Below are 25,564 nucleotides of genomic sequence, written 5' to 3'. Positions count from 1 at the left end.
TGCATCGTGTTGGGGGTGCATGATATCAACAAGACTTATCACTGGTTGTTCACACACTTAACCCTGTTCATGGGTGAGGTTGTGTTTGCCAGGTTTCTCCACTGTAAAATTATTGTTTTCCCCATCAATACATTATTCTTTAGAAGTGAGTTGCTAAGTATTGCCAACACTCAAGGGGAGGAGGATTAAATTGCAAACATGAGGCAGGAGTATCTCCATATATTGTCTGGAATCTGTGTAAGGAAAATTTTAACTTCTCCCCCATTTATTTATTCAGTCATTTATTTATAAATCAGTACAGATTCAGAGGAGTGACATCAATGATGGCAGAGTAGGAGACTCCAGCCTCTGATCCCACAAAGAACAACAATTAGACAGCTATCTACTAACAAAAATAGCTCTGGGAGACCACGGGAGCAAAAGTGGTCTCCAAGCCTCTAGCTGTGAAGTTGCTTTACCGTGGGTCTGTAAGAAGGTCGAACATTGATGAATGGTCAGTCTGTCATGTGGCTCCCTAAAAAGAGGGAGCTGGTCTCTGGGTGTCAGGTTAGTCATGGGTACATATTTAGTGAGTGCTACCCTTCTAGGCTATACATTAGATGTGAGATTAATCCTGCCTCCCTGGGATTGATGGTTTCTTGCTGGACTTTCTGAGAGTATTTAGATATTAACCACTTAAAGACTGGATGTAGGCAAATTTGTGAAATAGATGAGGTGTGCTTTTAGTATTTCGCACTCTAGTGACTAAGATTGCCTCCTTCAACCCCATCATCTCTGTCAAAAATGTACTTTTTCTACGCTATATGTGAGCTCGGCTGATGAAATCTGTGCGAATATGTACTATTGCCAATGTACTAGAGGGTTTGTATGTGTGCCAGTGGGTTGACATGCTACTCCTCGCTGATAATATATTTTTATCCTAACAGTGGTCCTTTGCAGGTAAAGCTTTATTCTAAAGAATGATGCTAATGGTGAGAAAATAAGTTGTGGAAGGTGAATGAGAGCAGGGTGGTGCTTTGATTCTCAGCTCTTCACACTTCCTTAAAGAGCTGGCCTTGACTGAATTTAGTTTTTCTGAGAACGCATAGGTGTGGTTGAATAAACCAATGTGTGACTGTCTTTCCCATGTTTTGAATGCGATTTGCACATGAATTTCACAACAGTGGTCAATCTGGTAAGGCATTTTTACAGAGGAAAATGTACAGAAGCAGTTTATGAGGTTGATCCCCCAATTATTTTTGGCACAAATGCCTCAAAAATGAGAAAAACTTTATTATTTCTCCTTAGTAAGGTTGGGAATAGATAAGGAGGCAAGGTGTTGTTTAAAGATATAGGAGGGAGTGATGAAGGAAACCATAATTCTGTACTGTTGATGACACTGGATTGTGATGTTTACTTGTCTTTCCCTTTTGTAGTATTTTTAGGACATGGACTGTATCTTATCCACCCTTGTATCCCAAACACCTAAAATAGTGTTTGCTTGTATCAGTGAATATTCAATACTTGAATGGATAAATAAAAAAATAAGAATTTAAAAATTCTTATTCTAGTTGTTTCTATTAGCCCACGAGTTAATTAGGGGAAACTGAGCAAAAAACACGGTGTATCTGAATCCTCCCTTAACCCTACTCATGTGAGCATTCAACAGCTGGCTCTAAGAAGGCAGAGGACCAGTTGAATCTAGATATAGTCAACACTATATACATATATGTGTGGGAACAACACCCTTTATTCGGCACTAGAGACACACTGTGTACAGCACTAGTCCTGGAACCCATGCCATGAGGATACGGAGGGACAACTGTGTAATGTTCATAGAAGGAAGTAGTGGAAACAAATTTCTATCTCCTTATAATCTCTTACCTTTGGTTCTGGGGCCGAGGGGTATCTCTTAGTTATGGATATAACGGTAGTGACTCCCACTTGGTTAAGGATGTCATGATTCCGATTCCATTTGGGCCTTGGCTTGGCAACTACCGGGTGCACAGTGCATTTACTTACTCAAAGAGAAGCACAGGAGTACAGCATTCACATAAATTCTCCCCTGAACAGATGGGATGTGGACAGCTTTCCTCTGTGTCTAGGGTTCAGTTCTCTTGTAAGGCTTTTTGCCACCTGTCATCAGAGCTGGGGCTAGTTCCTCACTGTTTGTCCCCCTTAAGGATGTTACATTAGAAATAGCTTGTTTCCTAGTCAACCTGGACTCTTGTCCATTTTGGTTTTTTGCTATATTATTGTACTTTATTAAATAATTTTTGGACCTTAGGTACAGGGATTAGAATTCATCAAACCATCCCTATCAGTTCATATATGCCCCTCCAAGTTCTGTTCACCTTCTCCTTCTTCCTGTATCCCTGCTTCCATTCCTCTTTCCTCCACAGGAATATACTTTGATGTTTGATACATTCCTTGAGCTTATTTGTATCCTTAAAAAATATGTAGTTTTAGTCTTCGTTTCATATTTAATTAAATGTTTTTTCTGTATATCACTGCTTTACTTTTTCCACCAGCATTATGTTTTTGAGATCTATCCACGTTGCACTATGTACTCGTAATTCATCCTTTTAGCTGTTGTACAGTCTCCATTTTATGTACCCATTCCCTTAATACAGACACCTAGTTTGTCCCCTTACTGTCACAAACAAAGGGGATGAATGTCCTCTTACATGTCCCTATTCCCGAGTCTTCCCCATCTCAGGAAACGGCCCTACCATCCATTCAGTTGTTCAGATTGCAAACTGCGGAGCTTTCTGATACCTTTCTCTTTCCATTTACTAGTGCCTCAACACATTTTCTTATCTCTACCACCAAAGTGTATTCTAAATCTCATCACTTCTCTCCATCTCCACTTTTAACACTAGTCCAAGCCACAGTGGTTGTTCACCTAGCTTACTATGACAGCTTCTTTTGTTACTGCCCACCCCCCGAAAAAAACCCCACAGTTTTATGGAGGTACAGTTGACACACAATAAACTGAATTTATTTAAAGAGTAAAATTTGTTAAATTTTGACATAATGGATATGCCCATAAAACTGTCACCACAATCAAGATAGTGAATATATCACTATATAATCCTCATGCTTTTTGTAATTCCTCCCTCTCTTTCCTTCCTGTCCCCCACCCCAGGAAAACCCTGACCTACTTTCTGTCATTAGAGATTAGATTGTATTCTAGAGTTTTACAGGACATAGAGTTTTACAGAGTCATTAAGTATGTACTCTTTTTTTTTTTTCTGGCTTCTTTCACTCAGCATAATTATTTTGAGATTTATCCACGTTGTCATGTGTATCAATAGTTACTCCTATTTATTGCTGATATTCTATTATATGGATGTGACACATTTATTTATCCATTCGCATGTTGATGGATATTTCCAGTGTTTGGCTACTAAAAATAAAGCTGTTGTGCACATTTAGATACAAATCTTTGTATGGAGATAGGTTTTCTTTTCTCTTGAGTAAAAATACTTAGAGGTGGAATGGCTGGATCATCTGGTAGATATATGTTTAACTTTTTAAGAAACTGCCAAGCTCTTTTCCAAAATGGTTGTACCGTTTTCTATTCCAACAGGTATGAGAGTTCCATTTCCTTCACATTCTCAACCATACTTGGTATAGTCAGTCGGTTTTTTTTGGCATTTTGGCAGGTATTTATTTTTCCAGGGTGAACGTGCTTTCAGAAATTGACAGTAGTTGCTAGTCAGACTTCTACAAACACAAAGGATATTACCCAAGCGTCCACCAGGCTGGTTTCTCAATTTAAGCTTTGTGATCCTAGCTCAAAATGTTGTAAATTCTATTACTGTTTGAATTTGGAATACAGAATTTTGCCAGCGATAGCACTGGCATTTGAGTCAGTAGTGAAGTGAGTTTTCTCCCCAGGAGGCCAGGTGACTGACTTGAAGCAAGGGCATGCTGTCCAAGATTGTGGGCAGATCATTTGAACCTCCTCAAAGGTGACGAGAAACGATGTAAAGAAAACAACTTCATCTTGCCAGGAACAGTTGCCTTTTCCTTTGGTTCTCTCCTTTCTGATGACTGGATTTTCCTACTGTCCTTTTGTATCTTTCTCTTTCTTCTGGCAAAGGAACAAAATGTTCACACACTCAGGTACACTCAGTCCTTTACTTAAGTAGCTTTTCTAGATGAATTTGGAGCAGTGCCAGTGAAACTGAAGAAATACATGTTTTTCTGGACTAGTGATTAGATTTACAAAGCTTTTAAAAAATAATTGTTGAAAACATAGGTCTGTTCATTTACTTATTTTTGTTTTGTTTTGCACTGACTCTCTGGGCCAAGAACGGTACTGTGCTACAGTCTTTTTAATTTTAGCTAGTCTAATAGGTACTTAGTAGTATCTCATTGTGGTTTTAATTACCATTACCTTAAATATTAATTATGTTGAACATTTTTCATGTGCTTATTTATCATCCATACATTTTTCTTTGGTAAAGTATCTCTTCAAATATTTTGCCAATTTATTTGTTTTCTTGTTATTGAGTTGTCAGAGTTCTTTATATATTCTGAATACAAGTTCTTATCAGATATATACTTTGCAAATATTTTTTTTCTCAGTCTGTGGCTTGCCTTTTCATTATCTTAACAGTGTTTTTCAAAGAACAGAAGTTGAAAATTTTTATGAAGTCAAGTTTATCAGTGTTTGTATTCTAATTTGTATTTTTTGTGTGTTGTCTAAGAACTCTTTGCCTAGTCCAAGGTCACAAAGATTGCCTTTATGTTTTTTTCTAGAAATTGTGTAGTTTTAGGTTTTGCATTTAGGTGTGTGATCTATTTTGATCTTACCTTTATGTATGGTATAAGGTATGAGTTGAGGTCATTTTTTTTTATTATTCTTAAAGATGTCTAATTATTCTAGCACCATTTATTAACATAACTACCCCTTTTTTCATTGAATTCCCTTGATACCTTTGTTGAAAATCAATTATCACATACATGTAGGTCAATTTCTGCATTTTCTCTTCAGTGCCATTTATTTATTTGTTTCACTTCTACTCTAATGTAGCTTTATACTAAGTCTTGAAATGGGGTCATATAGTTGCCCAATTTCATTTTTCTTTTTCAAAATTCTTTTAGCTTTTCTAGGTCCTATGGTTTTTCCTGTAGATTTTAGATAAATATCCTGTTCATATGTTATTTTGTACATGTATGAATATATCAGAGGGAATTACTGGGTCAATGGGTACTTTCAAATGGGACCACCAGTTTAAAGTCCCCAGCAATGTATGAATTAAAGGGCCTATTTCTCTATACCCTCATCAAGCAAAGGTGAAGTGAACCACAGGATCCTCAAGATCATGATGACTTTTCACTCCCAGCTGTATCCTGGAAAGGTGATGAGTTTTTACTTAGGAGAAGGTCTTTCATCTTCTTCACGTTAGAACATCTATAAGACAGATCTTTTCCTTGCTAGTAATGGTCTTCTCTCATAGCAAAACTTCGATGATAATAAGGTCTTTATTTCACTATTAGTACTGAGATGGGGAAGGAAATGAAGGGGAGGGGAGAAAACTCCTGTGCTGGCATACAGGAAAGAGTGTGAAAGAAATGTGATAAAAGCTAAGGAAGGAGTGATTTTCAAGGTGGAGGGAGCATTCAAAGTATAAAATGGTAAAGAGATGTAAGGTAACATAATGAGAGGAGACTAGTCAATGAAATTGACAGTGTGGAGGTCATTGTTCACATCCTTCATTGGTGTGCTGGTGAAAGATGTGAAATTTCAGTGAACTGACTAATAAGTAGAAGGTAAGGAAGTGGAAACAATGAGTTTAGAAGTCTATTTTAAGAAGTTTTGTGATGGCAGGAAGGAAGGCGATGTTATCTAAAGAAAGGGTTATATGTAAGGCCAATATATTTTTACATATCGATAGGAGAGAGTAGCGCACGTTTACAGCTTGACGTGAAAATTTCAGTTGAATGGGAGAGACTAAAAACACATGCAAGACAAATCCTTGAGGCAGTCGATGAATATGAGACCCAACGCACAACTGGAAGAAATGACCGTGGGTGGAAAGGGTGCCCCCTTTTCTCAGGGAAGTGGGGAGGATGGGTGAGGATGTTGACAGGGTTTGTGTAAGGGGTAGGGAAGAAAATGTAGACTGTTCTTGTCTGGTGAATTCCATCTTCTCAGTGAGATAAAAGACAAGGTCCTAAAGCTAAGAATGAGGGAGGTAGTGAGAAGTCTGGGATCTGTGGAAGGCTGCATTTTAGAATAATCACAAAGGGAAAAGACAGACATCCGCTTAGAGACACAGCATTTGCCGGTCTGCACCAAGCACTCAGGTGAAGCAAGAGGCCACACATTTTCAGGGATTTCAGTCTGCATTATTACATGATTATTGGCAACAGCCCATGTCAGACTAGTTGTGATAACAGAGAAGTCAAATGGTAGGAATGATGAAGGGTGGGGATTTTACAGGGTGGTTTCAGGGGAGAAAAAATGTGTCAGAAAATAGAAGTCGCCAGAAGTAGACAAGAAACTTAAAGAATAGGGACCCCAAAGTAAGGAACATACGGATAGGAAAAGATTTGGGAGTAATAGTATAGAAGAAGAAATAAATAGTACTGTGAACATTTTTGTACATATATCCTATTTCTCTACAATAGATTCATAAAGGTGACATGAATCATGGGCCAAAATGTATAGCAAGTTTAAATTTTTATAGATATTACCAGATTACAAAAAGACTGAAGCAATTTTACTCCCATTAGCAATGGATGAGTTACTGGTCCTCCACCCTTCTCAGCTCCACATATTCTCAATGTCTTAAATTTTGGCTCGTTATTATCATTAGTGTGAATGTGTGGGCTGGGGGAGTGGTGTAGGAATGGTATATCCCTGTTTTAGTTTGTGTTTTCCTAACTGCTAGTGTCTTTGGGAATCTTCTTATATTAATCTGTTATTTGTATTTCCTCTGAATTACCTGTTTATATCCCTTGGCCATTTATGCTATCATTCTTTTTTTTTTGTCTTTTTCTTATCAATCTGTAGGCACTCTTTGTATATTAGGGATAACCTTTTGTCAGTCATATGTCTTGCGATTATTTTCCTTCTATTTGTTATTTGTGTTTTTAAACATTATGGAGATCTTTTTCTTTCTATTGATGCATTTTAAGTTTTAATAAAGTCAAGCCTCTTATTTTTCCCTCATTGTGGATTCTGGTTTTCCATCCAGAATCTCCTACCTGGGATTATACATACATTTTTCCAAAATTTTTTCTAATACATTTATATAATTATTATTATTGTTATTTTGTTTTACATTTTAATCATGAATACATTTTTTTTGTTGTTCTGAGTAGAGGTCTAACTTGGAACTGAGAGGATGACTGAGTTCTGGGCCTAAGTCCTGGATCATTGTGAGGGAGAGAACAGGTTTGAGAACGCTGGTGACAAGGAGTTGAGTATGAGGTGGGCATATGGCATGTGCCTTAAAGGAGCCATTTTAAAAAACTGTAGTAGGGACTTCCCTGGTGGGCCAATGATTAAGAATCCGCCTTCCAGTGCAGGGGACGTGGGTTTTGATCCCTGGTTGCAGAACGAAGATTCCACCTGCCGTGGGGCAACTAAGCCCACGCACTGCACCGAAAGATCCCATGTGCCACAACTAAGACCTGACGCAGCCAAATAAAATAAATAAATAAATAAATAAAATATTAAAAAAATAAAAAATTGTGGTAAAATATGTAAAACATAAAATTTACCATTTTAACTATTTTTAGCTGTACAATTCAGTGGCACTAATTATGTTCACGATGTTGTGCAACCATCTGCCACTATCTATTCAAGGAGGCATTTTTATATGATTAAGAAATAATGGTCTGGAATCAGCAAAGGGAACAATCACACAACAACAGCAAAATGCAGACTTTCCTCTTCTCGCCACTTGTACTCCCCTTCCAACTCTGTGGGAAATTTAGCAGACTCATCATGAGAGGACATGATTTTTTTAAAAAAACAGTTTAAACAGGGTTGCAGTTAAGTCAAAGAAGCGTGGGAATATTCTGCATAAAGGATCATAATACAGGGTAATCTGTTTTCGATGTCCAAGGGTTATAGTGAGCACACCAGATAGGGTTTACGGACAGGGGCAGTGAGAGGATGGTCAAACTGTGTGGAACCCAGATCAGGATGGGGACAAGGGCGTGGGCAAGTACCAAGGACAGGCATGAGCCTTTCCCATAGACTCAGACTAGACACTAATGGTATCTCATACCACGTTACTCTTCCTGCTTTTGGCCTGGTCAGCGTGTAGACGTGTTACACTGCTAACAATAGATTCTAAAAAATTGTTTGTACAAATGCACAAAGATTTATGTACAAAGAAACAATTCAAATATCTATCAATATCAAAATGATTAAATAAATAACCTCCTTTTGCTTTCTTTTTTCTTCTGGAGAACAAACCTTTTAAAATGAGAATGTTTTTATCTTTCAACTGTGCAACTAGAAAACAGTAGTAATCAAGACAAAACGAAACCAGTCTGCACCCTCTAACCCCGCTGTCAAGCTCTTATGTTGGTGAGGTAGCTTGGCCTTGACAATGTGTTAGGCTGTTCTCTGGGGCTTCTCTGAGCTCATCCCAGGCGGAGGACTAGTTTGGTTCTGTTGCTCTGGGGATGGAGGCTTAGACTGTAATTGTGCTCCTCCATTTGTGCTTTGGATTACTGCTTAACGCACCTTCTCCTTTCTCTCCCGCTTTTAAATCTATTCGCAAAAGTTGCATTTTCTTTCTTTGTCCCCTCAGAACAGGTCCTGCCTGTCTTGAAAAGGGCCACATCCTTGGTTACATGGACATAGGGTCAGTGACCTCACTGCACACATTCCAAGTTTTGTCATGGATGCTGGGACTGCTCTTAGGTTTTGGCTTGTCTTAGCTACAGTCATGTCCCAAACTGTTATATATGTGATGTCTCTCCACATATTGGCTAGAATGTGCTCTGTAGATCCCCAGTAAAGAGCTAGCGGGTTTCTTCCCCTTAGTTCTTCCTATTTTTTGCTTAAGTAATGTTCATGACTTGCAAGGTCCTGGCATGACTTGTAACCAACTATTTGCATCTAAATGCTCCTGGCTGTGACAGGTATAGAATGCTCAAATGCTTTCCTGAAAATTGTTAGTTACACTGGTTCTTTGGCCATATATTTTTCCTTAGAAAATGCCTGTCCCCTCTTGAGAGCAGTGGGAACATAGTAGGAAGATCACTGATGCTGGAGTCAATAAGACCAACTTTTACTCAAATCCTTTTTCTAATAATTGCTGTGTGACTTTAGGCAAAATGCTTAATTTCTCTGAGACTACATTGAGCCATACTGTATGATTGTTCTATCCAAAATAGCCTATCTCCTAACTCTCTGCAACATCCACTTGTTTAGTTTCTTCAAAGCTCTTGTCACAGTTTGTGATTCTCTTCTTTATGTGTTACTTCTTTCAAATTATTATTTATCATGTTTTGAAGATGTGCATGCTCACAGTATAAAATTCAAAAGTTACAAGGGATATATAGCCATGAAAAAAGAGTCTCTGTTCCACCTCTGATTACCAGCTCACCAGTTCCTTTCCCTGGAGAAAAATACTGTCGACTTCTTATGTTCTTTACCAGATATAACCTATTCATAAGCATTTATGTACACGAGTGTGCATACACACACACACAAATACACACAAGTTGTAGCATAGTATTCACACTGTTCTGAACTTAACTCCCCATCCCCAATTAACAGTATATCTTGACTCTTTCTATGTTAATACTCATTAGTACTGTCTTATTCTGAATTCTATTTTATGGATTTAGCAATTTATTTAGCTAGTCTCCTATTAATGGAAGTTTAGATCATTTCCTCTCTTTTGCCTTTACAAACAATGCTACAATGACTATATTTCTACAGATGTAGTTTTGTGCTTTTTGAGTGTTTGTAGACAGGCCAAATTGCTCTACATAAATCTGCAGATTTACACTCCCACCAGCAATGATAGTTTCATTTTCCTCTACATCTTCACCAATGCAGTTTTTCATGAAATGTTTTGATATTTGCTAATAATTAAAGAGATGAAAAACGGTTTCTCATTGTGTTTTTAAAAATTAATTAATTTTTGGCTGTGTAGGGTCTTTGTTGCTGCGTGAGGGCTTCTCATTTCTCATTGCGGTGGCTCCTCTTGTTGCGGAGCAAGGCTCTAGCCGTGCAGGCTTCAGTTGTTGTGGCTCGTGGGCTAAGAGTGCAGGCTCAGTAGTTGTGGCACATGGGCTTAGTTGCTCCCCGGCATGTGGAATCTTCCTGGACCAGGGATCAAACCCATGTCCCCTGTGCCGGCAGGCAGATTCTTAACCACTGTGCCACCAGGGAAGTCCCACTTAGTGTGGTTTTAATTTGTATTCCTCTTATTAAGAATTATAGTGAGCATCTTTTCACATGCTTATTAGCCATTTGTATTTCCTTTTCTGTGAACTGACAGTTTATAGCCTTTATCCTTTTTTATAAAGAAATTGGGTGATAGATCTTTTCCTAAATAATTAGTGAGGAAAAAGTTTTTTATATACTAAATAAATGAGCCATCTATGTGTGATACAGGCTGAAAATATTTTGTCCTAGTTTGTAATTTTTCTCTTTATATCATTTGAAATCCTTCATTCTCTGTTCTAAGATTAAATTAGTTAAGGGAAAGTATAAGACAACTGACCTCTAGTGAAGAGCATAATTATAGAAGCACCAGGAACTGACTGGAATTAGCATTGTTGTGTCAAAAAGGATAGAAAATTGGTGCATTTGCTAGTGAAACACTGAAATGAGCACAGTGATTACATTTATGAAGGCTCATCCAGGAGACTTTAAGAGTCTGTAGTGTATAGCATTCACTGACAGACTCGGGGACTCATCAAATATCCCTAGACTCAGAACCGAGCTACTAGTGGAAAATGTTGTTGAGAGACTAGAGCAGCCTGGGAGTATTCTTTAAAGATATAAAATTCCGGATAGGAGCTCACCTATGAATAATCAATTTTTGTGAGAGTGCAAAAACTTCCCCCGTGATGAGAGAGACTTCTTTTCTGTGGTCTCAAAATTTTGGTTGAAATCTAAACCTATGTTCCAAAGAGAGTCTTTAGACACACCCCATAGGACTTTCCAAACTCATCTGGGGACAGTTACCAACAGCCCACATAATGAAAAGTTCAAGACTAATTACAGAGGCAAATTCTTTGAAGGAATTTGTAGATGATGAGATTGCTGGCCTGTTTCCCCTCCTTCTGCCCAGGCCAAGTGGGGGAGGAACTGGAGGGCCCCTGTTTGCTGCAGGTGGACACAGTCTTACTCCCCAGTCTGTGTTGCTCAGCTATGGAAACTTGTAGATCCGGGGCTGACTGGAGAACAAGAGTGCTTGGAAGAATTTGACCTAAGTACCCTGTTGTGGACGGCAGAGAAACTTCTGTCTGAATGTTGCTTGGAGAGGTCTGGTGGTGGGAAGCTAGCTGAAATTGCCCCTAATGTCAGGGTAAGGAGGGGTAGATGCAGTGGATGCACATCGCAATTTCACCATTTGTTCAGTGGGTATAGGAGGAAGCAGAAGAAGGTAATGGGGTTTGAGTTGTCTACAAAGGGCTTTATTCTCAAGGGGACCCCAGAAGAAAGAGGTCCTGTGGAATGTTTCACCGTAAGTTGAGAGTTAAGGTAAAGTTAAGAGGCCTTCCAGAGAGCATATCACCTGTATCAGGAAATGGTGCAGTGCAGAAATTCCTCAAGGGTGTATTTATCTGGGTGGGATCTCCTAAAACCCACAGAAGTGCCCCACAAGAGATAACTAGTATCTGGGTATCGTATCAGTCTGGGTTCAACAAAAGAAGCAGAACCAGTAGGGGATATATTTTTAAAAATTTATTGCATGGAATTGGTTCATGCCACTGTGGAGCCAACTAGGCAAGTCCAAAGCTCAAAGGGCAAGCTGTCAGGAAGGGCAGACTAGAGCTCTCCAGCAGGGGCTGGCACTGCTGTCCACAGGTGGAATTTCTTCTTTGTCAGGGAAGCTTCACCTCTGCTCTTAAGGCCTTTCAACGGATTGAACCCATCCCACCCAGATTATGATAATCTCCCTTGTTTACAGTCAACTTGTTATAGACTTTACTTACATCTAAAAAATACCTTCACAGCAACATTTAGACTAGTGTTTGATTGAATGACTAGGGACTGTTGCCTGGCTGAGATGACACATCAAACGACCATCACAGGTATCCTTCACACAAAGCGAAGCCAGATAACAGAGTACCAGAAAGAGAGACTTTGCCTCTTTCTTCCAATCCCCATCTCCTGAGGCTAGAGGGATGCCTCACTTCCCCACTGTTGGTCTGTGGAAACAAGAATCAGACCTGAGACGGGGGACTTCCCTCATGGTCCAGTGGGTAAGACTCCACACTCCCAATGCAGGGGGCCCGGGTTCCATCCCTGGTAGGGCAACAAGATCCCACATGCATGCTGCAACTAAGAATCCTGCATGCCACAACTAAACATGCTGCAACGAAGATCCTGCACAACCGGGTCTCACAACTAAGACCCGGTGCAGCCAAAATTAATAAATAAATAAATATTAAGAACTGAGAGGAACATAGGCAGAAATTTTGAATTGGTTATAAGATCGACATTTTGTTTTAGACTGTATTAAAGTTTTCAGGTATCAATTTGTATACACAGAAGTTGAGGATTGACAGAATGGTCTTATTTGGTTTTTGCACATGTATAAATTTAGGGTTTTTTTAAAAATTCAAAATTCATTTTCTCCTATCACAGTACCTTGTCCTTCGTTCCTTTTCTTTCCCCAAGTCATCCACTTTAAAAACATGCGTGATAATCTCTTATGATTTTAATTGCCCTCTTGTGGTCAAAGTTGATGATTGCAGTGATCTAAGAGTTGCTAAAGCATTCAGTTCAAGGCCATTTCAGAGGGTACTGAGTTAAAGACCATTATTCCAGGTTTTTGTTTGTTTGTTTGTTTTGTTTTTAAATGGCCAATCATGGGTAGAATCTGTTATATCCAATCACTAGAGGAAGGAACATTTTCTTATTACCTTGATTCTAGAAAAATTCTTGCCTTGACTTCACTCAGATACGAAGAGTTCATTTGTGGCAAATCATTCCCTTTGTCACTGTACATTTTCAAAATAGAAGTCTAGGATCATTTGATTAACAGGATTGCTTGTACACTGTGTTCAGGTCACTGCCAGTTAGAGACACTAGTCCTAGAATGACAGTGAGTGAATAAGAACAAAAAAACATGATTACATTAAGTAGCAAGGAAAGTGGAAGTATCAGTAAAAAGTATCAGTAGTGAAGAAAAGAACAGAAGAGGATAAAACAAAAACACATCATATTTTTAATAAAAAGATGACATTTGATTATAGAAAATGAAGCTTTCTGAAAAGTAGGAGAGAAAGGAGAAGTAGGGTAGAATTAAGTGCTAATCTTGTTATCATTTTGGAATAGTTCATAGTCACATATACATAATTCCAGTATATGGCACAGAATCATCAGAGCCACAGACACAGTGCTAGGTCCCCAGTCCTTTTCTGTCCTTAAGGAATAAAATGTAATTTAACCCCCTACCCCATTTTGAAAGACAAAAGCCATGCTATCCATTTTTCTGTTTGTTTAAGTGCCTTTTGTGTTGGGTTATCCAAATCAGGAAATCTTTCTTTAGTGTTCTGTAGAAAACACTTGGCTGGAAATCAGGAGCTCTTTCACTATTTGGTTGATACATAGCAATGACATATTTGCAATGTCAGCTACCTTTTCTGTTCTGTGCCTCCCTCCCATACCTACATCTGGCATTCAGTGTTCCTAAAACTTATTTTCATTTAGAGTGCATTTCTTCTGAATCACTTTTTTTTTTTTTTTAAATATTGAGTAGAGTTCCCTGTGCTGTACAGTAGGTCCTTGTTGCTTATCTATTTTTATTTTTTTATTTTATTTATTTATTTATTTATTTATTTTTGGCTGTGTTGGGTCTTCGTTTCTGTGCGAGGGCTATCTCTAGTTGCGGTGAGCAGGGGCCACTCTTCATCACAGTGCGCGGGCCTCTCACTGTTGTGGCCTCTCCCGTTGCAGAGCACAGGCTCCAGACGCGCAAGCTCAGTGTCCATGGCTCACGGGCCCAGATGCTCCGCGGCATGTGGGATCTTCCCAGACCAGGACTCGAACCCGTGTCCCCTGCATTGGCAGGCAGATTCTCAACCACTGCGCCACCAGGGAAGCCCCCTGAATCACTTTTATACTCCATGTTCTTATATACAATATTGTGTTCTGTGTCATCATGCGCTGCTGGTAATGCAGCATTTCCTCAAAGAGGACCTCACTATTGTCTCTGAGATTGTTTGCCAAGCTGACAACCATTCAGTAGGTCTTCATGCTAACACTGTTTTGACCTTACTAGAAGATGTCAAGGGAGCGTTTCAAACAACAATCAGAATTCCAGTTCCTTTTTCAAATGACTCATTAACTAAACCATTGAGAGATTAAAGTCATTTAATGGAAAGGTCAATGGGAAAACAACCAAGTTCATACATGAACAAGGAATGACGACCGCCTGACAGCTACTGTGTAAAATACTGTGGCAGACTGTTTCCAAAGGTGGCTGCATGTCTTCCATCAAACATGCTCTTTAAAAACAAAGAAACAAATGCCTTTATTGGGGTATAAATGATGTACCATAAACTACACATATTTGAAGGGTACAAAATAGTGAGCCACAAGCTCTTCTGCACTGTGTCCTTGCCACATCAAGAAGCAGAGCACATTTTCCCTACTCTTCATTCTAGATTGAATATTTGTTGCACTTATCCTTTCTTTGTCTCACTATCATTTACTGAGTTTTCGTGTAGGGCAGATATCTTGTAAGTTCAGATTTCTTCAGGAACTAGGGAATTCCCTGGCCGTCCAGTGGTTAGGACTCCGGTGCTTTCACTGCCAGGGCCCAGGTTTGATCCCTAGTTGGGGAACTAAGATCCCACAAGTCGTGTGGTGAGGCCAAAACAACACAAAAAAACAGATTTCTTCAGGAACTATACTTGAGGAGTACTACCTAAGGAACTTCACCCCCAAACCCCATTCACACCTGATTTAGATGGTGAGATCCTAGAGCATCCATAATCGGATGAGATTTTCTGGGGAGAGGCTAAGTGTATTTTGTATGTGGGGGAGAGATGTGATTTTGTTTTTTTGTTTGTTTGTTTGTTTGTTTTTTTGCGGTATGTGGGCCTGTCACTGTTGTGGCCTCTCCCGTTGCGGAGCTCAGGCTCCGGACACGCAGGCCCAGCGGCCATGGCTCATGGGCCTAGCCGCTCCGTGGCATGTGGGATCTTCCCGGACCGGGGCACGAACCCGTGTCCCGTGCATCGGCAGGCGGACTCTCAACCACTGCGCCACCAGGGAAGCCCTGTTGTTTTTTAACTTATTGAATTTTGGGGTGGTTTGTTATGCAGCAACAGATAAATAAAATAGATGTTATCAACTGTCGGATGTATCCCAGTTTCAGGGAGGTTAAGGTGTGAAGAATATGCAATTTAGAATTGATGAAATACAAAAATAGAAACATATGCAAATTACATGAATAAGTACTTTGGAGAAGAAGAAATGTTAATGGCTCATATGAAGAGATGCTCCACCTCTCTAGTAATCAGAGAAGTAAAAATTAAAGCAATCAAGAAATAAGACTTTTTATTTAAAAATAGTGCAAAAGTTAGAAAGTTGGTTAAATGTTGGCAAGAATATAATGGAAATGGGAATCCTTTATGTACTATTGGAGGGAGTATAGATTGGTTGCAGCCATTTTAGAATACTTTCTTGCTGAATTCTGAAATTAAGTTTGTATATATCATTTCACCCAACAATTTCAATCCTAGCTGTATATTTGAGAGAAATTATCAAACAGCTCAATAAACTGGCATGTATCAGGATATTCAAAACATTTGTCAAGAGAATTGAAAATTTCCCAAACTGAAGGTCAAAGAAAAAAAGATTAAAAAAAATAGAACAGTAAATCAACTGTACTTCAAAAAAAAGAAAATAGAACAGAATATCTGAGAACTGTGGGACAGTTACAAAAGGTGTAACATACAGGTAATGGGAATACCAGAAGGAGAAGAAAAAGAGAAAGGAATAATTGATCTGCTAAGAGATGAGGGAAAATGGAGTCATAAAAAATGCTCACTTGAAATCGGAGAAGGCAAAAAAAGAGTGGATGATAAAAGATAAATAACAAGGGCAATAAATAGAAAAGAGTTTAAATATTTTAGAGATTAACTATATGAAAAATCAACTTAAATGTGAATGGTCTAAATACATAAACTAAAAGACAGATGCTACTACAGAGGATAAAAAAAAACAAGACCCAACTATATGTTGTCTACAGCAAACCCACTTTAAGTATGAAGACACAGATAGATTAAAAGGAAAGATATGCCACGCTAACGTTAATTTTGTAAAAGCCTGAAGCAGCTATATTAATTTCAGATAAAGTACATTTCAGAGCAAGGAAAACAGTCAAGGATAAAGAGGGGCATTCCATAATGCCAAAGGGGCCAGTTCTCCCAGAAGATTGATAATTTGAATAGGTCTATATCTATTAAATAACTTGAATCAATAATTAACAACCTTTTGAAACAGAAACACCAGGCCCAAATGGTTTCACTGGTGAATTCTACCAAACATTTAAAGAAGAAATAATACCAATTCTCTACAATCTCTTCCAGAAAATAGAGGTAGAGGGAAGACTTCCTAACACCCTAACCAGGGCAAGACATTACAGGGAAGGAAAACTACAGACTCTCTCATGAACAAAAATGCAAAAGTCCTCAACAAAATATTAGAAAATTGTATCCAACAGTGTGTAAAGATAATTCTCTACATCATGAAAAGTGAAATTTATTCTAGGTATGCAAGGCTAGTTCAACATTTGAAAATCGCTGAATGTAATCCACCACATTAACAGGCTAAAGAAGAAAAATCATATGCTCATAACAATACATACAGAAAAAGCGTTTGACAAAACCCAACACCCATTTATGATAAAAATTCTCACCAAACTACAAATACAGGGGAACTTCCCCAATTTGATAAAATAAAATCACCCAAACCCCACATCTAATTATATTAATGCTGAGAGACTAGATGCTTTCCCCTAAAATTTGGAACAAGAGAGAGATGTCCCCTCTAACCACTTCTCTTCAACATTGTCCCAAAAGTTCTAGCTAATGCAACAAGAGAAGAAAAGGAAATAAAAGCTATACAGATTAGTAAGGAAGAAATAAAAGTGTCTTTGTTCACAGATTATGTGATTGTCTATGTAGAAAATTTGAAAGAATTGAACCTCAAGGGAGGTTTGGGGCAGGGTTTCCTGTCTTTTGATTTTAAAAGAATAAACAGGGGAATAACAATTTAAGAAGGAAGAAAGCCAATTAAGAGACTAAGGTTTCTAACTAGAATGACTAAATGCTTAAAACATTTCCCCAGACCAAAACAATTCTTCCAGGCTGGGCAGAGAGGTCAGTAATTTCCTTGGGGGAATTAACAGAGAAGGTTTGCATGGAGCACCTGGAAGGCTGGATCCCAGGCCCAGCCACTTGTTCTTTGTCAAATATTCCTATCCCTTTGAACAACAGGGAGGCCACAGGGTGGTGGATCTAAAACAGTCATGTAAACTAAAGACAGATGACTGCCGTGGGGTGGGATGCAATACCTTGACCCTGTATTAGATCACCAGGTAGGAAGAACCCCAGAATATTTGAGATAAATTTCCTGTAGTCTAATGGGGCTGGGGTTTAGAGTCACATTTCATTCACAGAAGACAAAGAAATGTAATATTTCATGTAGAATATACTGATTCTAAGAAAACCAACCAACCTCCCTCCCCGCCTCTCCGCCATACACACATACACACACACACACACACAAACAAAATCACTATTCCCAGAATGCAATTCTGTGGACCAGTAAGGACAATTTGTGTGCTAGTTACCTTATTTTGTTGTCTTCTCACTATAAGTTTCCATGATTATTTTATTCCTTTCCTTCTCTCTTCTCTTTGCCTTTTTTTACAAAGTTTTTTTACAGTTAATAAAGCAGCAGTACTCATATTTTTTAACCTTTGCTGCCACCCTGTGGCTATCTTTCATTACTGTACATGAAAAGAGGGCATCTAAGAACTTCTGCTAAGGTATCAGATTAGGGACAAGCATAAGGGAAGCACATTAAAAAAGAAAAAAAAAATTGGCAGAACATCCGAGATGGTCTTTCACTATAATGCTCAGAATCTGAGGCATGAATCTAGTATATGCTGTATGTGTCTCTTATGTATCAGTATTTGTCCTTTAAAATCCTTTTAGTTTATGTCTAACCTTATCTTAGTAGTCCCCCATTCCTCCTCTTAGTTCAAACTAAGATGCATAATTAATCACATTAATTGTTGATCCTAACTTGCCATTAGTGTCAATTATGGCTTTTAATGGACTCGAAAAAACACTGCATAGGAATCTGAACCTATTTATAGTAGGCCCATATATTAAAATTTCTTTGTAGACTTTCATTTTGGTCTAGAACTTGTTATATTAATGCGAAGCATTCTGGCTTTCTCTAAGTGTTAAAAATGAAAGAATCAGTTTTAAGAAGTAGAACATATTCACAGCCCATTTTCCACACACATTTTCCTGAGAAATAAGGGCTACTGTAATTGTCTCCTTACCACCTGTCCCTACCACTCTAGCCCCTTTCTGCTTCTTGTTACCATCTTAAATCAAATATGATCATGCCACTATCCTGTTTTTAAAAGATTCCATTGGCTTCCTATTACTTACAGGATAAAACATAGACTTCTTTGAACACCCTTGATAAATCAGTCTCAACTGATCTGTCAAGCCTCATTTTTAATCGCTCCGATAAACACTGCGTTTTCTTTTCTTTTCTTTTTTTTTTTTTTTTTTGCGGTACGCAGGCCTCTCACTGTTGTGGCCTCTCCCGTTGCTGAGCACAGGCTTCGGACGCGCAGGCTCAGCGGCCATGGCTCACGGGCCCAGCCGCTCCACGGCATGTGGGATCTTCCCGGACCGGGGCATGAACCCGTGTCCCCTGCATCGGCAGGCAGACTCTCAACCACTGCGCCATAAGGGAAGCCCTTACTAGTTTTAAATTAGAAACTAATCAGAATACACAAAGTGAAAAACATAATAAACACTTTTTAAACTATTGTTATCCATAAAATTATAATTCATTAATTTTTTTAGCTGAACTTGGTAATTAAGGTAATTTCATTCATTTCTAAAAATGACATGAAAAATAAAGTACATCGGTAAGAGTGTCAACTTCTGGAAATTAAAATCTTGTATCTTTAATGTTATACCAAAAAGGACTCAAGCTCATTGTCCAGTGAAAATAATGGCTCATTTATTCCCCTGCTAAAGTTCTTTCTCTGCCACACTGCATTTTTTTTAAGGATACATGAAGGACATCTTTTAATACAGTTAACATTGTAGAGGGATTAAAGAAAACAGAAAAACAAAAAAACTGGAATTCAAATCCAGGCTTTACTATTTTTTTTAAATTGTTTCTTCTGAGTTTTAAGGTAAATTAAGCAAATTTACTCATTGAACATTTCAAGTGAAAATCAATTTTTTTTTTTTTTTTTTTTGCCTAAGGGATTATATAAACTTTCCATTGATTTTGCTGTGATTCTCTCCTTCCTTGATCCATCTGGGTAAAAATTGCCATTTATGTGTAAAGGATTAAGAATTTTATCTAATGGAAGAAGAGTTTCTGAATGTTCTAACTCAGAGCCAGTTCATTCATTTTATCTGCTCTGTAGTATTACAGGGCACAATACTACATTTTATTTAGCCATTTTAATACTCCAACTGTGGTTTCTAGTTTTTCTTAGTAACAGTACTGTAATGAACATTCTTGTGTAGTCTCCTTATTTACATATGGAATATTTCTTTATGGCAGATGCTCAGAAGTGGAATTGTTACCAGTGTATGCATATTTTAGAATACTAACAAATTGCTCTTCGATGTATATAATCCCTTTCTGCAACCTTGCCAAATTTTAAAAAAAAGTATTTATTTATTTATTCTTTATTTTGGCTGTGCTGAGTCTTATTTGCGACACACGGGATCTTCGTTGCGGCATATGGACTCTTAGTTGTGACATGCAGCCTTCTTAGCTGCAGTATTCGGACTTCTTAGTTGGGGCATGCGGACTCTTAGTTGCAGCATGTGGGATCTATTTCCCCAACCAGGGATCGAACCTGGGCCCCCTGCATTGGGAGCGTGGAGTCTTACCCACCAGGTCACCAGGGAAGTCCCAACCTTGCCAAATTTAATATTACCAAGCTTTAAAATTTTTCCTGATGTGATGTGTATAATGTTTTAATTTGCATGTTTCTGATTACTAATGAGGCTAGGTAACTCCTGTGTTTACCAACCACTTATATTTCCTTTAGTTGTGAACTGCTGTTTCATGTCCTTTGTCCATTTTTCTATTGATTTGTCTTATTCATGATGATTTATAGCCTTTAAAAGATATAGTGTAGACAGTAATACTTTTTTTGTTGAGGTATAGTTGATTTACAATGTTGTAAAAAGCAAAGTGATTCAGTTATATATATGTACATTCTTTTTTAGTATTCTTTTCCATTATGGTTTATCATATATTGAATATAGTTCCGTGTGCTATACAGTAGGACCTTGTTGGTTATTCATTCTATATATAATAGCTTACATCTGCTAACCCCAAACTCCCATGCCATCCCTTCCCCGACCCCCTCCCCCTAAACAAGTCTGTTCTCTGTTAGACACTAATACTTTATTGTTTATTTGAATTAAAAATATCTTCTCCCAGTCTGTCTTTTGTTCATCTAAAAAATTTTTTTTGACCCTTGTTTGTAAGTGATGATTTATCTGGGTATATATTTTTAGATTTGCAGTTATTTTCTCTCAATCTTTTGAGTATATTATTTCGCTATCTTCTGGCTTCAATTATTGCTTTTGAGTGGTCTGTTCATTCTAATATATGTTCTCTGTCTTTGTTTTCGAAATTTTCACTCTGATATGCCTAGCACTGGATTTTTTATTTTTGCGTTTTTATTATGGTGAAATATATAGAATAGAAAAGTTGCCATTTCAACCATCATTTAAATACACAGTTCAGTGGCTTTAATCATATATGCAATGTTGTATAACCATCACCACTATTTATCTCCAAAACTTTTCTGTTACTCTTAAGAGCAGCTTTGTACCTGCTAAACAATAGCTCCCCAATCTTCCACCTGCCCCCAGTCTCTGGTCTCCTCTAATCTACTTTCTGTTTCTATGAATTTTTCTATTCTAGATATTTCATGTAAGTGGAATCATACAATATTTGTCCTTTTGTTTCTGGCTTATTTCACTTAGTATAATGTTTTCAAATTTCATCTATGTTGTAGAAATGTCAGAACTTTATCTTTTTTCATAGCTGAATAATTTTCCACTGTAGGTATATACCACATTTTAGTTATCCATTCACCTGTTGATGGACATTTGATTACCACCTTATTGTGACTAATGCTGCAATGAACAATGGTGTACCAGCAACTGGTTGAGTTCCCTTTTCCAATTATTTGGAGGTGTGTCCTTAGGACCAGAATTGTTGAATCATATGATAATTTTATGTTTAACTTTTTGAGGTACCACCAAACTTTTTCACAGTGGCTGCACCATTTTACATTCCCACCAGCTGTGGGAACAAGGGTTACAATTTTCTACATCCTAGGCAACACTCGTTAATTTTTAAAACAATTATGGCCATTTTTTAGGTATGAAGTGGTATCTCATTATGGGTTTGATTTGTGTTTCCCTAATGACTAATAGCATTGAGCATCTTTCATGTACTTATATGCCATTTGTATAACTTCTTTGGAGAAATATCTATTCAAGTGCTTTGACATGTTTTAACAAGTCTTCTAGGTAATTCTGATGCACACTAAACTTTGAAAACCAAATGACTAGAAACTAATGAACTACTACCACAAATAACCTAATAAGATAATTGGAACTGACTGGAGTAAAGGTGTTAGGTTTTTATTGTAAGACTATTTGATGGATCAGGGTGAACGTGTGCTGTTCAATTTTAAAGAACTTGTTTCTTGTCTTCTTAAGTAGACAAAGGCTGAGAAGAAATGGATAAACATTTGGGGAAAGGATGAGGAGAAATCAAATACAAGGAGGAAAAAGGGAAGCAAGAGCAAGAAAATACTTTTCACAAAACAAGATACGAAGAGTATTTGGGATTTAAGACCAAATGAAGATTATGAGGTAAGATATCTTTAATTGTACTTTATAGAGTAAGTATTCTTTCTCGTTGTATAGATTGGCAGGTACTGAATTCAATATTTCTTCTTAGACTTAAGCTTCTTATTCACTGGATTTTAGTTTACTTTTCAGAATAGTAAATATGTTCAAACAGTTCAGTAGTCAAATAATTTTAAATGGTATTCTCTAAGTGGTCTCCTTCCCATCCTTGAAAACTTCCACTTACTTTATACTGTTTCTGTAGGAAGATAAATACTTTTTTAGTAGCTTTTTTTTTTTTTCTGGTGGGTATCATTCTAGTCTTAGTTTATTTAAGTGCAAAAAAAAAAAAAAAAGGACATGTTATTTCCTCTCCCACCCTTTTATTATAATATGAGTCCATAATATGTACCCTGTTCTTAGCTCTACTGTTTTCTCCTAACAGTATAATCCTGGGGATATTTCTTTAATGATACATAGGGTGCTTCCTCATTCTGCTTCCAGCCACATATTTTGCCATCATTTAGATGTTTCCTAACATATTCTGAATTCTTGTGACCTCTTTCATACAGTAAACTGTCATACTCTAATCTTCCAGGATTAACTTTTGATTTATCAGTGGGGTTTAAATAAACATAAAAGTCATTTATTCTTGCAAGGTGGATCAAGTATTCTATTTCTTTCTCTTTGAATTCCTGCCATAACCACCCAATTTCCCTGAGGCACAGGGTTGCCTCTGACCAAGTCACTCAAGGTGGGGAAGGATGAGTTTGGTGATGAGGCAAATGTGAGAAAATGCAAGCATATAGGGCTTCCCTGGTGGTGCAGTGGTTGAGAGTCCGCCTGCTGATGCAGGGGACACGGGTTCGTGCCCCGGTCCGGGAAGATCTTTTTTTTTTTTTTTTTTTTTTTGCGGTACGCGGGCCTCTCACTGTTGTGGCCTCTCTCGTTGCGGAGCACAGGCTCCAGACGCGCAGGCTCAGCGGCCATGGCTCACGGGCGCAGCCGCTCCGCGGCATGTGGGATCTTCCCGGACCGGGGCACGAACCCGTGTCCCCTGCATCGGCAGGCGGACTCTCAACCACTGCTCCACCAGGGAAGACCGGACCTTATTATTTTTAAAAATAAAATATAAAACTCTATATAAACTGACCCCTGAACATCTCTATCTCACTTACTGTCATGTCTCCACATCCTTTTACAGAAAGAGTAAATCTCAATTCACAAAATTCGATGTAGTCAAGATATGTCACTCTTTAAAATTCTACCTATATCAGTAGGCTGGTGGCAAATCCATTTTCAATTATAATTAGACCTTTCCCCAGGGTAAAGAACACAATGTGAAAATTCATGGCTCAAGAGGATGCACGGGTCCAGGTTTTCCTGATCACAAAAATAGTGTCCAAAATCTTACAATACAAATGAAAGAAAAATGAAGCAAATTATAAATGAATTCATAGAGAGTGCTTGATAATTGCAAGAATATCAGACCTTGGATGTGGTACGTCAAAACTTGAGAAGGTCACTGTGCCTGGAGTCCATCTTGGTAATAAATAGTTTGCAGTTCTTATCATGTAGTATTATAATAAGCCAAATATGTATCCTTTTCGTTTACTCTGCAGTATAATTTCTCTAAGGAAGGAATCCCATTTTATTGAATTCTGTATCATAGCATGGAATATAGTGCCTGACACACAGGAAGTAATCAGGAAGTGTTTCTGAAATGAATCTTTTTGGTCCAAGGAGACACAATGATTGATTTGCAACAAGTGTACTCTTCAAGTACATTTGCAGTCATGATTTGCAATGAACAAAGAAAAAAGGACTAGAACTAACAGGTAGAATTTATTTTAATCCTGTTAATTTATTTTCTTTTGTCATACTCCTAATTTTTTAAATATTTCATGCCCTGGATGGATGCTTAATTGATACTAATTATAACATTTATTCAGCTCTGAAATATGTTTTTTTCTTGGCTTTCTTGTCTGAAGTGGGCTGGAGAGACAGCATGGTTTGAGGTTATGAGTGTGGACTTGGAAACCAGACTTCTTGGTATTGAATTCTGGTTCAGCCCTTTACTAGCTGAGTAGCTTAGGGCAAGTTACACCTCTCTTTGCCTCACTCTCCTCATTTGTTATAAGAATACCTATTTCATAGAGTTGATATATTAATACCTCTGAGGTGCTTAGAGTAGAATCTAGCACAAAGGTGATAACATTTATCTTTCAATTTTGCCTAGCCTGGAGACAGAGCTAAGGGTGCTTGAACTTCAAGTCCTTTAGAGTTCTTAGTTTATAGCATCCAGGCTTCTGTCAGACTCAACCAGATGAAGACTAGGACTCTAGGACTTTTCAGGGACCTTCTCTTCAAACTCCAGAAGCTTCTGCCCCTCCATCCATATAATGGATGATTTTAATACTTAATGCCTCTGAATACCTTCTTGAGTTTGTATCCATCCTTTGGTTCTGGCTCAAAGTTGCAGAAAAAACATGTAACAGTCCTATTTGGGCTTTGAATCCTATATATTCTTTCTTCTAGGAAAACTCACTTCTACTTGAATCACCTCTTCAGCATTTTCAATCTGTCATCCTTTCTTGAATCTGAAACCCAAGGTTAACTGACTGATCACTTGTATTGGTCAATGGCAGATTTGGTTCTGAGGTCACGTAACTTCCAATTCAAATCAAGTCCCAATTAATTATGCTGCCTCCCAATGTTGGACATATTCAACTTTCTATTTCATATTTCCCTTTGATGTAGAAAGTCTTTCTTTGTCAAGTCAGCCTTTTATTCTCTCATAAATCCACTCTTCAGCTTTTTATTAGGGTAATCCTATAACCAAACTCACTTTACATGCTCCTAGTACATAATCCAATACTTTCTTCTTTTCCCTGCAACCTCTAAATGAAGCCTACTGTGACCACCACCTCTGTAATGTTTTTCATTTTTTGAAATCCTTTAGCCCTTGATTGCTGTGAATTTTTATCTCAGGAGTCTATTGGGAATCACATGGAAGTGTAATAAGTGTTTATTGAATAAATGAGTAAACAGTAATATGGGCTGGCCAGAGAAAAAGGTTTATTCAACAAGCCTTCAGAGATATAAAAACTCTTTTCTTCCATGGAGATCTGAGTCTGTGGAACAGGGACTCCAGCAAAGCAGTTTTCATTGATGTGGTCTTTAAGCATTTCCAGTGTCTGTGATAGTGGAAAGAATAGAAAATTAAGATGGACTTGGGTTTCCAGAACAGTGA

At 37.9% G+C, this 25,564-nt stretch overlaps 1 protein-coding gene and 1 long non-coding RNA gene across 3 annotated transcripts in view; one reads left to right on the top strand and one right to left on the bottom strand.

Moving 5' to 3' along the window:
• The window catches only part of LOC115840984 (uncharacterized), an 89,918-nt gene that overhangs the window by 15,265 nt on the left and 49,089 nt on the right, over positions 1-25,564 (top strand). For both annotated transcript variants that reach the window (XR_011377792.1, XR_009565481.1), the window contains exon 4: positions 22,180-22,335. This is a non-coding gene — a long non-coding RNA (uncharacterized lncRNA). The remainder of the gene's footprint in view (positions 1-22,179; positions 22,336-25,564) is intronic.
• LOC115840979 (alpha-2-macroglobulin) overlaps positions 25,374-25,564 on the bottom strand; it is a 40,836-nt gene continuing 40,645 nt past the window's right edge. The window contains exon 36 of the mRNA XM_030834489.2: positions 25,374-25,508. Coding sequence (XP_030690349.1) covers positions 25,492-25,508 — 17 coding nt within the window. The 3' untranslated portion in view covers positions 25,374-25,491. The remainder of the gene's footprint in view (positions 25,509-25,564) is intronic.

This window comes from Globicephala melas, chromosome 10 (genome assembly GCF_963455315.2).
Source record: "Globicephala melas chromosome 10, mGloMel1.2, whole genome shotgun sequence".
In the NCBI taxonomy this organism is placed as follows: domain Eukaryota; kingdom Metazoa; phylum Chordata; class Mammalia; order Artiodactyla; family Delphinidae; genus Globicephala; species Globicephala melas.
Note: the sequence above shows the minus strand (reverse complement) of the source record. Positions and strands in the feature narration are given on the sequence as shown.